Source organism: Chaetodon auriga, chromosome 17, assembly GCF_051107435.1.
Source record: "Chaetodon auriga isolate fChaAug3 chromosome 17, fChaAug3.hap1, whole genome shotgun sequence".
NCBI lineage: Eukaryota > Metazoa > Chordata > Actinopteri > Chaetodontiformes > Chaetodontidae > Chaetodon > Chaetodon auriga.
In genome coordinates, this window is record NC_135090.1 from 17,708,839 (window position 1) to 17,722,608 (window position 13,770).

Sequence of the window (13,770 nt, forward strand, 5' to 3'; positions counted from 1 at the left end):
TACAGCACACACAAAGCAAATGCATGCACGCACCCACATCGTCTACAGATCAGCCCTCCAAGCAGGGCTTCCAGCGTCAGCCGCAGCTCTGCTTTCCTCTGCAGTCCCTGCCATAAGCTAGCTAGTTAGCAGCACAGATGTCAAGGAGGAAAGACCTCTAATTAAACAGAGTGAGCGGGAAGCCTCAGCCGCTTGACACTGTTTAACGCCGACTGATGAACCTGCAACTAGAGCCTCGACTGATTTATCCGTGGGCTGATTTTATTGGCTGGTACCAACTTAATGAGAGTGGTAATGGTGTTTTTGGACATGTTGGGAGATGTGAGATAGAATAAGCTGCATTTTTAGGCACCGTATCCTTATTTCTCTTATACATATTCTTAGCTGAAGTCAGGACAAACATACTAGATTTGATGTTTTACCTCATCAACGTTGATTTTTCTAAATATGTGCTTCGTCTGACTTTTATGCCGACAGCACGTTCGCAGCTGCAAACAGTGAGAATCATCCATTTATCCTGTTATCTACTGTTAGTTTCCCCCTCAGACCTCAGAGGAAACGTCACTTTTTCAACTATTTGTTTTTCATAATTCAGGTTTTAATGATATTTGTTGTGTTTTATCGAACGTAAACTGACTATGATGATTTTGTTAGTGGGGAAGTTTAGTGTCGCCTTTTCTGTTTCTGTCATCTTTATTTGTAAAAGTTTATTTTTCAACTTTATTTACTGTGCTCTGTTTATTTGTCAGAACTCTTTAATAAGGAAAGGAAACGGACGTCACGAGAGTTGTTTATATAAAAACTCAATATTCGCTGATACATTGTCAGAATTTTTTATTTTTTTTACCCACAAACTGACTCGGTTTCGCTCTCAGAAATCGCATATTTGTCGGGCTCCACCTGTAACTGATGCATATGCAGTCAAAACATTTCCGAACCCACGAGGCTGTGATTTGAATTTCATTCTCCTTATCAGCTCTCGAGCTGCTGTAGCTAATCTGCTGCTGTGTACAAATTAACCCTTTTGCTCTCCTGAACCACATTTGAACTCCTGGCACCACAGTTTGTTGCGTGTTCTTGGCTCTCCGGTTACTGTAATATGTCACTCCTGCAGTGAAATGCAGTTTTCTTGGTTTAATATGTCATTTAGCCCCCCCCCCCCGCCCACTCAGTAAACATAGCTGCAGTCCTTGGTTTTTGCTCTGATGTGCAATTCTGCTGATGCTTAAGTCTCTTGCATGGCTGCCCATCATTGGTTTTAAAGCAACAGCACTCCAACCTTCTTACCCCTCATTTATTATCACTGGGAACCAAATCACAAAGGAAAGAGCAATCGATGGGGCTACCTGGCAGAGACTCAAGTGCTTAGGAGAGAGCGAGGGGGTGCCTAGCCTCAGATACCTCTAAAGGGCTAAATCGATTGCAACCGTTCTGCAACAGTCGGCTGACACAGCAGGCTTTCCACCTCAACGCTGAGGACGTATTGAAAGAACCCCGTCGGTAGGTGTATGCAAGGATGACAACATGGCTATTGTATTTCTGCCACCCCTGGAAGAGCAGGCTTTTATCTGCTTTCAAAATCCCGTTAAAGGGCTTCACTCCCCTGGGAAAGCCCGCGCCGAGCACAGAACACACTGGCACTTAAAGCTTCCCGTTGAGAAAAAGCCATAAAGTTTAGAAAGTCAATTAAGGCTTTTTTAACTGATGTCAGGCAAATTAAAGCCGCTTGGCCCGGCTCCCCGTGGGTATACTGTCAGATGGTAAACCAGGGCCCACTTAGCGTCACGGGGTTCCCCAGGCAGGGCACGGAGCGGTAAGCAGCTTACTTACCCCCAACTCACTTGTGCTTTTACAAGTTTCCTCAGAGTGGGCAGCGCGTTTTCCTTCAAGTGACATTTCACTTTGGTGGAGCCTGTTCCACCGGCGTCGTGCCAGCGGCGCCATCTGGGGGCCGCGTTCCAAATCGTATTTATTCATCTAAACTGAGCTGTGAATTAGCCGCGGCAGACACTCCGCAGTGTGACCAGATAAATGCGACGTGGACAGCTGAAACCGGCGGATTTGCTCCCGTGTTTGCCGCCAGTATTTAAGCATGTTTGACTAAGATCATTCGGGCGGTGCCGGAGCAGATGTAATCACCACTTGGAGCCTGAGTGTTTTTCTCAGATTGCTTTTGCACAGCGTAATGTGAAAGTGGCACAGAGTGGAGATAATAAGATTACAATAGCTCGCACCTGACTTCACCCGTTTTGTAATATGTATAAGCTCCTGGGCCTGTTTTACGGTTTCCTGTTTGTGCTGGCACACACGGCTGAGCCGGGCTGTTGATCCTGGGTTGTGTTGCAGACGGTTTGTGGGTTGTGTGGACGCGGACGCAGCAGGACGGGCTCTCGTACAGTAGACACGCTCATCACTGAAAATGTCGGCCTCTGGAGTTTGCTTTGTCCTAATTCTCCCGCCTAACAGGCGGTTGCGTTTCCTTGAGGAGATTTTTCGTTCTTGCATAATTTAGGGGATGGCTGCTTTCTGGAGGAGCACCTTTCCACACCGCCGAGGCTCCTCTCCAAGTGTTTGTCACACTTGGTATAAAACCACAGAATTGAATTAAAATTTGACTTGTCTTTCTGCCGAGACCCTCTGTCTCCCTGTCTGAGGACAGCAAGAGGTTTTGCTTCAGCCTCCGTGTGAACCATGTGAAGAGACAGAAGCAGTTTCTGTTGATGGTGGTGTAGTTTAAAGCTCTCATCCTGCTCCAGACAGCAGAGACAGTTTGTGTTTACCTGTTTATCTGTGTGTTGTAACGTTTCAGTGGAGGCAGGCCTCCGTGTTCGTACCCGTGTTTGTGTTTCTCTGCAGCTTCCTGCTGTGTGTGAAGCATGTGGAGACACTGAGTGAAGGACTGAATGAAGGATTCTTTGACTCCTTTACCAGCTTAGAACTGGATTCAAAATGCAGCTGACTAATGGAACCCATCCCTACTCTACTCCTCTTCCTCTCCTCCTTTATCTCCATCTCTCCTTCCTCCTCTTCTCCTGGCCTCTTTGTCTCCTATCCTCTACACTGTGTCCTCCTCCTCTCCTCCCCTCTCCTCCATCTCTTGCTCCCACCTCCACCTCCTCTCCTCCTCTGTCCTCTTGCCCTCCTCTCCCTTCACCTCCTCTCCTCCCCCGTTCTCTCATCTCCTCTCCTTTCCTTTTCCTCTTCCTCTCATCTCTTCCTCCTCCACTCCCTCTCCCCTCCTCTCCTTCTCTACTCCCCCTCTACTCTTCCTCCCTCCACCTCCTCTTCTCCTCTCCTCCCCTCTCCTCTCATCCCCTCTCCTCTCCTCTCCTCTTCTGCCTCTCCTCTCATCTTCTCTCCTCTTCTCTTCCTCCTGTCCTCTCCTCTCCTCTTCTCTTCTCTTCCTCCTCCTCCTCTCCTCTCCTCCTCTCCTCTTCTCTCATCTCCTCTCCTCCTCTCTTCCTCCTCTCCTCTCTTCTGCCTCTCCTCTCCTCTCCTCTCCTCTCCTCTCTTCTTCTCTTCTCTTCCTCCTCCTCCTCTCCTCTCCTGTCCTCTCCTCCTCTCCTCTCCTCTCCTCTCCTCTCCTCTCCTCTCCTCTCCTCTCCTCTCCTCTCCCTAATCCCTTCTCCTCACTCACAGACACTTACACTTGTAATTCCCAGCCAGATCCGTCGGAGTCAAAGCTGCGATTTGAGTCGGCAGCGACAGGGCGGATTAGCAGGAGGAATCCTGAGTGAAGGCACGTTTTCGCTCCACTTCCTATATTCGCCGTCTCTCCTCCTGCTTCTGTGTGTGTGTGTGTGTGTGTGTGTGTGTATTAATCCAAGTCGTTTCTTCCTCGCCTTTATCTCAAAGCCCCTCATCAAAAAGCAACGCTGGGGTTCTTAATGTGCTCGGTGGTCATGTTTTTAATCGCAGATGAAAACGGGTTAAATGGCTAAAAAGCAGATGAATACCTCATCTCACTCACATAATAATATAATTACAAGATTAGCTTGATTTTTCTATAATGTTCAATGGACAAAAAAAAGAAAAAAAAAACACCCAATTGGCTTTAATGTGGAGATAATGCAACAGAATTAATTAATGTGGAGATGCCAATTATCGAGCTTGATAAGCCCGGAGACGCCCCGTCGTTTGATGGCCTACATTTGACAAATCCCACGTGTTTACAGATTACCATGTTGTGCTGAGTTGTTGCATCCGACGTGTCGCTGAACGACTGTCGAGCAGCCCTGTGTTGAAGTTGCAAAAATCTATTTGCGCTCTAATTGAAAGCGACCTCCGGTGGGCCTGCGTTGTCAATGCGTGAATATGTTTTGCGGCCTTCAGGTTAAGGTCTGTCTGTCGGTGGCAGGGTCCGCCATGACACGACACACACCTACTGTACTTAGAGCTTCTCTCGTGGCGAAGTTTCAGCCGAGCAGAATTTTAATGAAGCGATCCCGATGAAAAATTCAGCCCCTTTTTCTCCTCCTTTCACTCCTGTCTTTCACCCTTCTGCCGAGGACAGCGTCTTTGATCTGATTTGGACGAGAGGGAGAACGGGAGCATGTTGAAGGGAGTGTGAGGGAAGCAGACGGGGAAGGAGGGAAGAGACGCCTTCATCCGTGTCACTTAAACAAACCGTCATCTGTCCTGATAGCTGAGAGCCGTCCGTCCCTTCTCCCCGTTGTTTTGCTTTAAAAGGCATCAGCTAATGATGGAGCCGCTGTCTTCCACTTACATCTAATCATTTCTCAGATTCGCCCGACCCATCTCTGTGTAATCTTTGGTTATTTTATCACCAAAGACATCCAAACTGAAAGGATATCGCCAGGATGAAAGCTGCAGATACTAATGAGTTATACTCGTCAGCCTGCGACTCAGAGGACGTGGAAGAAATTAGACTTTTAGTCCCCACAGGACGGAGAATAATCCTGATTTTAAAGTTATTAATAAACAAAACCGGTGAGATCTGAAACGAATCCCAGGAATGTATTTTATGTTTCTGACTGTCTGAAAGCCAAAGTCAAGTGCTGCGCAGAGAAATTTCAAACAGGAGTAAGTAATTAGAGTCTGAAAAATAGCAAATTAAAGCAATTTTATAGGTGCTGCAGTGAATGACTCCTCCTTTCTCTGCTTTTATATGCAGCTGGCTGCAAGTAACAGTTGTTTTCATCATTGATTAATCACAAATTTCCATTAATTCAGTTAATTCAGTTTGTACGATGTCAAAAAAGTAGCGAAAAAGAGCCAGAGGTGACCTTTCAGATGTCTTTTTTTCTCCAAATAACCGTCTAAAACTCAAAGATCTTCAATTTCAAAAAAAGACACAGCGGTGAAAAGCAGCAAATCTTCACTTTGGAGACGCCAGAAACAACAAATATTCGCCATTTTTGCTTCATTCACATCATTAATCACTCATCACTTGGCTGATAACCAATCAGTTCATCTTATTTTGCTCACAGTGTTCGTCAGAGTGTCGTGCCAGCGTGTTTAACAAGTGTTAAAACTGAAAACAAGTCGTTTTCTCATGATAAATTATCTCGTTATCATTAGAAATTCTCAAGATAAAGACATGAATTAATCCGCATTAAAGGAAAAATGAGCCTTGTTATCTCAATGTAAAGAATAATTAACTTGCGATCTTGAGATAACGCCGTTAAAAACATAATTAGATCATTTGTGTTATCCATTGATCGTTGTCCGGCTGTCAGTCCGAGACCCAAAAATATATTCACTTTACTGTAACACATGACAAAGAACAGCAGGACGTCCTCGCGGTGAAGAAGAGAAGAATGTTTTGCTTTATAGTGACTGAAATGACTCGTCTGTTATCAGAACAGCTGCTGATTGATCGTCCGTCGATGGCCTCTGATCACCCACGAGCTCCACGAGCTTGAAGAAACCACTGAAGGCATTTAGGTCAAACTGCAGCTACGCCAAGTTCATAAGCAACTTTTTCAGAAATCTCTTTCCGCTGGATATGAATCAAATGTAAATTACAGCAAAGACAGCGACTCTGACACGTCCATCAGGCTTAGCTGAAGTTACAGGGACTGGAATCGGATTTGTTCCTAACCCCCTCCGCCCCCCCACTGCCAAACTGTTTAATCTCTTGGGATGACAGGTTGCCAAAACTCTGTCCAATAAACAAACTACTTATGAGTCCATGTGACTTTGGCTTACAAGACCTGCTTTGCTTGCGACTACTCTGTGTTTGGAAAACAGATGTCACCCTGGCTTGTCCTCTGCCCAGATGTGCTGTAAGTGCACCTGAGAGCTTCCTGCGGCTGGACACTGATAATTTACACGACCTTCACCGATTACACACACACACACACCTGCCACAAGCGCTCTGTGCGGGACTGATTGAGATCAGTCTATGTGCTGGATGACATGAGGTTATAAGTCAAGCATGCATCAGTCCTCAACTAGAGGTGGAAACCTTCATGCATCTTTTTTTTGGCTCGTGCAAAGTTTAATCATATTTAGTAGAAGGTTTAAATGCATCAACCTACTGCTCCTCCGCTCTGTTTTCTCCTGGCAAATCAAAACTGACGTGCCAAACATTTAAAAAACTTAAAAAAAACTTCCATCCAACCAAAACTCTCAAACAATTTCTGCCCCCAAAGAGTCAAGAAAGTGGCTAAATCTAGTTGTAGAGAAACTCTTAGCTTAAATGTCTCCGTCAAAACGTCCAGTTTCACAATAAATGCCTGCTGCCACCTTCACATTCACGTGCTTTTATTGTGAACCGCATACAGGAAGTGGCGCAGCATCCGCAGAATTGATTGGTCGAAAGGTCGAGTTGTCCACCCTTGAGGGATTTCCTTCACTTGGACTCCAGGAGGTCAAAGGTCACTGTGACCACACGCAGCACATTTCTGGATATAACTCAGGAATTCGTACACTAATGATGACAAATGGTCACCCAGTCGGTGAAGTGATGACATTTTATATCCAAAAGGTCAAAGGTCAGCTTCACTGTGGCATCATAGTGCTCCGCAGAAACACTCTTCTGGTCAGTGTTCAGGAGGAGGGATTGTGACCATGTTTCACCTTGAAGCTGTGCTCATTGCACAGATCTTTGCTGCTGGTTGAAGACGTGTGTGAAGCATCCACGTTCTTTGCAGCAGCGTCCATATTTGAAGCGTTGTAGTCGACCACAGGCTCATTGGTTCTGCTGATGTTGAGCTTCAGGTGGTTGTCGTCACACCGTGTGATGAAGACAGCATGTTTCTCACTGGAAATTATTCACTGGAAAAGTACATTCAATACCTTCAGAGTCTTCACTTCATGTATAACATGAGTAATTCCAGCATTAATGTAAATGTTTCAGGTTTTGGACAAAATAAGTCGTTTGAAGACGTTACTTTTAGGCAATTATAATGTGAATTTTTCACAATTTTTCCAATATTTTACATACTTACTTTCAAAATCTTACTTTACCAGACTGATCAGTGATGAAGATCTTCATTAGCTGCAGCCCTAATCAGCGACGTTTAGCTCACCGCAGCGAATCGAACCGAGGAACAGAAAACTGTGCATCAGTCACTCAGCCAATGTGTGTACTGTTAATAAGGTCAGCAGGGCACCGATACCCATCCAGTGGATTCAATCAGTGCATCCTGAACACACACACACACACACACACACACACACACACACATAAGAACACGTCCTGACATTTTCACACTTCACTCATTTAAACACAGCCGTGCACGTCGGACCATAAACACTCGCTCTCAGACACACTCGCATCTCAGCTCGCCTCATCTCGCCGCGCCTCCTCTGCGCGTGCCCATCTCCATTTCCACGCTATTTCGGGTCACCGTGCCTTTCCGCTCTCTCTCCCGCGCCAGTCGGGCCGACGTCTGCCAGCATTTCCAGGTTATACGAGGCGGGCAGGCAGTCTGCCAGCCTGCAGGAGGCCTTCGGAGACAGGAGCTCAGACAGCGCCTCCTTGTTTACTTTCATGAGTTGTTGACTGGCCACCCTGCCACGGCTGATGCAGTGTCAGAGCGTGTCAGAGGAGGCCTGCTGCGGATTGAAAAGGCATCAAAACATTATTGTGGGGCCCGTCGGTTGAGTGGCAGGCCGAGAAATGAGGGAGCGCATCCGCCGGATTCCTGTAGAGGTGTTTGTGTGTGTGTGTGTGTGTAAAAGCTTTGCACTTCACACACAAAAGAGAGATGGTTCAAGGCTCCTTTCCTCTGGTTTGTTCTCTGTAGTATACCCTTTTTCCAAACATGGTGTTATAGGTGTGAAGGATTAGAGCTGTGCTAATTATGAGGTTATGAATGGAATTATGTCTCCCTGAGGTTGCAGAATCATTTCTGTGATAATAGCAGCCTTGTTATTCATATATCAAGATATGCCAGCGAGCCTTTTATAATGAACGCGCCGTGAAGGCTTCGCTGCCTCCGTGGTCTTTATTTCCACTGTGAAAAATGTGGAATTTCATGTCTGGTTTCAAAGAAAGCAGAGTAGATTTTTTTGGGGGAGGAATCCGGATTCAAAAGTCGTGATTTTTTTCGTCTTTGAAGCCAAATTTTCCCGTTTACGCCTGAGCGCCGACGTGAGGAGTACACCTGTGATTTCAGCTGGTTTTTAAGCGCCGTTCGAAATAAGGACAGGTGTTGTGTTCTTTAAGAAAGTGAAATTACAAAGGCCCGCGGTATCGTCTCATTAATGCGGAGAAGATGACCGAGTTATTTCAAGACTTGCTCATCAGATTAATGAGGCACATCCCATGTAACACACACACACACACACACACACACACACACACACACGCACACACACACACACGCACACACACACACACGTCTACATCCACAATGCACAGAATCAAAGTGAAAGTCGAACAGAGAGAGAGAGAGAGGGACAGAAGGTGGGAGAAAGAGGAGAGAGAGAAGAGCGAGCGAGCTTGAGAAGCAGTGCGAGCCCCCCCAGAGAGAGAGAGAGAGAGAGAGAGAGAGAGAGAGACTGGAAGGCTTCCAAATGTTCCACTCAGGAATATCTTCAAGGACAATCAGCTAAACAGTTGATATTAAGAGAGCTGTGTGAAATCGATTGCTCAAGGTGTTATCTGTGCTGCAAAAATGGCTGGTAATTAGTCATGGCTAAAGGAGTGTTACCGAGAGAGTGAGATGGATTTAATCTTAATAGATTTCACTGCACTGCAGATACAGTAGCTCCTGAGTGAAGGAGCTCTCCTCTCTCCTCTCTCTCCTCTCTCTCCTCTCTCCTCTCTCTCCCCTCTCCCTTCTCTCCTCTCTCCTCTCTCCCCTCTCTCCTCTCTCCTCTCTCCTCTCTCCTCTCTCCTCTCTCTCCTCTCTCCTCTCTCTCCTCTCTCTCCTCTCTCCTCTCTCTCTTCTCTCTCCTCTCTCCTCTCTCTCCTCTCTCCTCTCTCCTCTCTCCTCTCTCTCAGCAGCTGAGTAAGGAGCTGTGATGCACTGCTGTTGCTAAATTTGCCCGAACCTTCAAATGTAGATGTTTTGCCTGTGTTACTTGTTCAAAGGCAGCTCACATTTGGCGGCTGTACCTGTTTTTTTTTTGTTTTTTTTTGTCTTCAGCAGCAGCTCGGGAGCCATTATTTGTGTATGCATAACGCTCGTGCGCTGAGCGACTTCAGTCCACTGTTGACTCAGAGATCTTGGTAGAGCGTTCAGAGGTGATCAGCGGACAAAGCCCTCTGTTTGCTTCTCTGTTATGTACCTGTGCACTCCTGAAGCAGGCCAGATGTGTTAGTTTAGCGATTAGCGGCAGCTACCATTGATGAAGTTCACTGAAGCCAAACGGCAGGCTGTTGTGTGTCAGAGAGAGAAATACCCAACAATGCGTCCACACGTCTCTGCGCTTTGACTCACGTACCCTGTCTGAGGATGAAGATCTTTACAAGCAGCTTACAAATACAGCTCATTTTTTGGCCGTGCTAGCTGCTAACAATCCTCCACTGTCATAAAACCCTGAACAGACATTCAGTTTAGGACCAAATACCTGCTACCTATTCCTACTTAATTTTTAATGCTAATTAGCAAATGTTAGCATGCTAACGCGTCAAACTAAGAAGGTAAACGACAATATTATACCTGCTAAACATTAGCATGTTAGCATTGTCTTTGTGTGCATGCTGATGTTAGCGCCTCTGTGTCTGAGGCTGCAGAGTGTAGAAGAGTCAGTGATTTCCTAACACACCTGGGTAATGTAGTTTTTAGCAAATGAACAGGAGCAAATCATCAATCTGTTGCAGCTATTTCAGCACATTCATTCATTCATTCTGTGTCAATGCAAACGCAATGACTGTTGTTTTCAGCTGATTACACACTCTTGAAAACACACCTATGAATATTATCTTCCACGTCTGCCACATTCTGCCCATAGATCCCAGTAGATCTGACACACTGGTCCTTTTAGTAACACTTCTAGTCTCTACGGTTTAGACTGTTTTCAGGAAAACTTTTCCGGAAACACACTCTTGTTTCTCTCAGGACTTCCTGCTGGGCAAATCCTCCCTGTTCATTTTCTCATGCCAGCAGCGTCATTAGGAACGAGATCACATCTGGAGCCACTTCTTCGCAGTAATACAGTGAAGGAAATTATATTTTACACGTGTTTACAGCAGTGCGGGACGTGTGAAGTCTACGCTGCGTTGATAGCAGGATGCTTAAGGAGAGCTGATGAGAAGAAGTGGTTTGGCAGTGCAGCAGCTCAGATCTGGCTCTGCGGGACCTTTTAGCTCCGGTGCTATGTGCAGCTCTAATATCCTGCAAGCCGTGAATGATTTGTTTTCAGCCCAGAACGTAATTGCTCTGTGTTTTGTCAGTCGTTTGCCCTTTAAATGTTCTGTAAAGCTGTAGTTTAATTGTTTCGGCAGACTAAGTGTTTTTCTTTAGGTAGCAGACGCGCTCTGACATTCACGTTTGTTGGTTTTTTTTGCATCTAAAAATGAGTTATTTTGCCTTTTTTTTGTTGTTTTTTTCCTGCAGAAGCTCAAGCAGAAGAACCAGCAGCTGAAGCAGATCATGGACCAACTCCGCAACCTCATCTGGGAGATCAACTCCATGCTGGCTGTCAGGAGCTGAGCCACACACGCACACATATATCACACATACGCACGCACACACACACATACATTTGCTACAAGTGATGGACAAGAAGATCCGGTCGTTAACTGGATGTGCGACAGGGTACCACAGACCGGCTGAGGCTGCACTTTACGGAAGAAGAGGGGACTCGAGCAATATCAACCATGAGGAGGAGGTGAAAGAGGAGTAAAACCGAGAGGAGACGAGGGAAGACGCCACAGAGGGAGAGGTGAGGAGGCGCTGGGAGAGACGTCAGGGCGGGCGCTGGCAGAAAATATTCTGTCTACCTCGATATTCTACATTTCAATCAGCATTAAGACTGAGTTAATCTGAAGAGCTGATATATTATGTTTTATCTATTTGTAGGTCCGAGCTGAATAGTCATATATTCTATTTAATCCTCAAATTCTATTGGTCTGTTACTTCGTAGTGTTAGAACTGCGTGAAGTCTGAGAGTTTTTCTACGGTCCCTGAAAACTTTAATAATGAAGACAAACACTGTGGCGAAGTCTTACTATCGATCAGCTTTCTTTTTTTTATTTGATGTGATATCAATACCGCTCATCAATGCTCTGCTCTGATTGGACGCGACATGTCGTTGCGATGCCTTGTTAAGGACTCTGCTGAACTATAAAACTCGCTGTGATTTTTACCAAAAGTCGACGCTGTTTTGTTCTGTGGTTTTTGTGCTCCGGTGTGTCTGTCGTGCGTCCGGCCTGAATGTATGAAACGCCTCAGAGTCACTCAGAATCAGGATGAGGATAATTAAGGAGCGGAAACTTTAAAATGCAGAACAAAGCACCAGTTTTAGGTTTTTCAACAGTCAAACTTTCAAACAGTCAGCCTGACTGATTTATCATTATTAGCAATATAAACATATGGACTTAATATAGTTCAGCCGAGGGTAATTTCAGACAAATAAGCAAATACATTAACATTAACTAAATAAATAAAGCAGGGCTGCACCAAATGTCAGTTTTTTCACATTTGAAGCTTCTGTTGAGGTTTTTGAACAAAGCTTGTCTTCATATTTAATGATGTTGTCACCAAAATGTGGTGTTAATTCACTCCAAACAGCCAACATACTGCACATTAGCTGTAAGCTAACAGGCCACCGCAGGCACGAGGGTGTGTGTTTGTTTTGAGTTCAGCCTGAACTCGCCACGCTCCTCTCAGTTATTTCCTTCCATTCTTTTTTTTTTTATTTTTATTTTTTTTTTATTATTATTCCATGAAGTAAAGTGCATTTCCCCTCCAGTGAGCAGTCAACAAACAGAGGCTAATTACAGCACAGGTCGCCACCTCCGTTGGCTCACTGCTGCAGAAAGGCTGAAGTGACGGTAAATCCACTTTTTAACCCCCAAAAGTTTAGAAAAGAAACTCTGAGCTCTCCTCGGCCGGCGAAGGTGTGCGGATCAGAGCGGAATCTGCTGTGACTCTGGCTGTTTGTTCCTCCAGAGTCTCCGGTTTGTTTTTCCCAGCAGCCATCTGTCCCCCCTGCTCTGCCCGTCCTCCCCACACAACAACAGGCAAAGCCCCACGATACACACTCAGATGTTGATTTACAATTCAACAGTCGGCGCTGTGAATGAGCATGATGGATGATGCTTCGAACTGTGTGTTACAGCCCTAAAATAAACCCTCAGTCTGCTTGTCTTTATGGATGCAGAAGCTGTTTTTTTTTCGTGACACAGATCCAAACGGTCGCTGCTGCATCCTCCCCGCCGTCGCTGCGAGGGTCTCGGTGTATGCAGAGAGCGAACGTGCGCTCGCATCCCGCACAAGGACCATCAAACACATTTTAATCAGCTGATAGTCATTAAGGAGCATCCCTCTTCAGTCAGGGTGTGCAGTTCTGTGCCTGAACGCCACCTCCTGGCAACTCCTGACGGGCTGGGAAAGTTGATAAAATGCTTTTAGTGTGCGAGCAAAAAATGTGTCACTCTGACAATTTATGGCCGTTTAGCAGTGATTTCCTCCTGAGATGGGCGATAAATATGGACCCTCCTTTAATGGGAGCGGCTCATTCAGCTCGGGGGAGCTTTTGGTTTATGTTTTGTATTTTTTTTTATTTTTTTATTTTTTACCATTTTAAAGAAGACAAAGTAAGACGGGGAAAGAGGAACTCACAAAGGACCTCATTCAATCCAAACGTGAAACACGAGCTCAACTCTGAGCGCACGCGCCCGTGGCACCGCTGTCAGGTCACCGATATGCATGAGAATGAGTCTAATATGAGCGCGTTTAATAATTCAGAGCAAAGCCGGGGTCATATCTGCGATGTGTTATGAGGGCACTGTCCTCAGGGAGAAGCAGAAGGACAGGCTTTCAGCCGAGTTAAAAAAAAAAAATCAATGCTGAGTAGTGACTAATAAACCCCTCCTCAGCGGTCCAATACAGGGGTGGTTATTATATCTCCGAGGGCAGCGCAGCATTGAGGGACTATTATTACTCTACAAATGGAGTGTGTTCTCATCCGGCGGAGGCAGAGGTCAGGGGCTGAGTACTTGTCCATGCACACCCTGTCGCAAATGATGAAGGAGATAAAAACCCGCAGGGTTACGGTTTACCGCGTGCACGCAAACCGTCGGTCCTCGTGCCGGCGTGTCCTTTAACAGGCCGCTGCTGCCGCTGCAGTCAGGACAGAGTGAGCACGGTTACGTGTATTTAGGAGTGTCTGTGTCGTATGCTTTAA

General features: G+C 45.9%; 1 protein-coding gene across 1 annotated transcript in view; it reads left to right on the forward strand.

The window, feature by feature from the left end:
* med30 (mediator complex subunit 30) overlaps positions 1-12,733 on the forward strand; it is a 34,301-nt gene extending 21,568 nt beyond the window's left edge. The window contains exon 5 of the mRNA XM_076754228.1: positions 10,977-12,733. Coding sequence (XP_076610343.1) covers positions 10,977-11,072 — 96 coding nt within the window. The 3' untranslated portion in view covers positions 11,073-12,733. The remainder of the gene's footprint in view (positions 1-10,976) is intronic.
* The last annotated feature ends 1,037 nt before the right edge of the window (positions 12,734-13,770 follow it).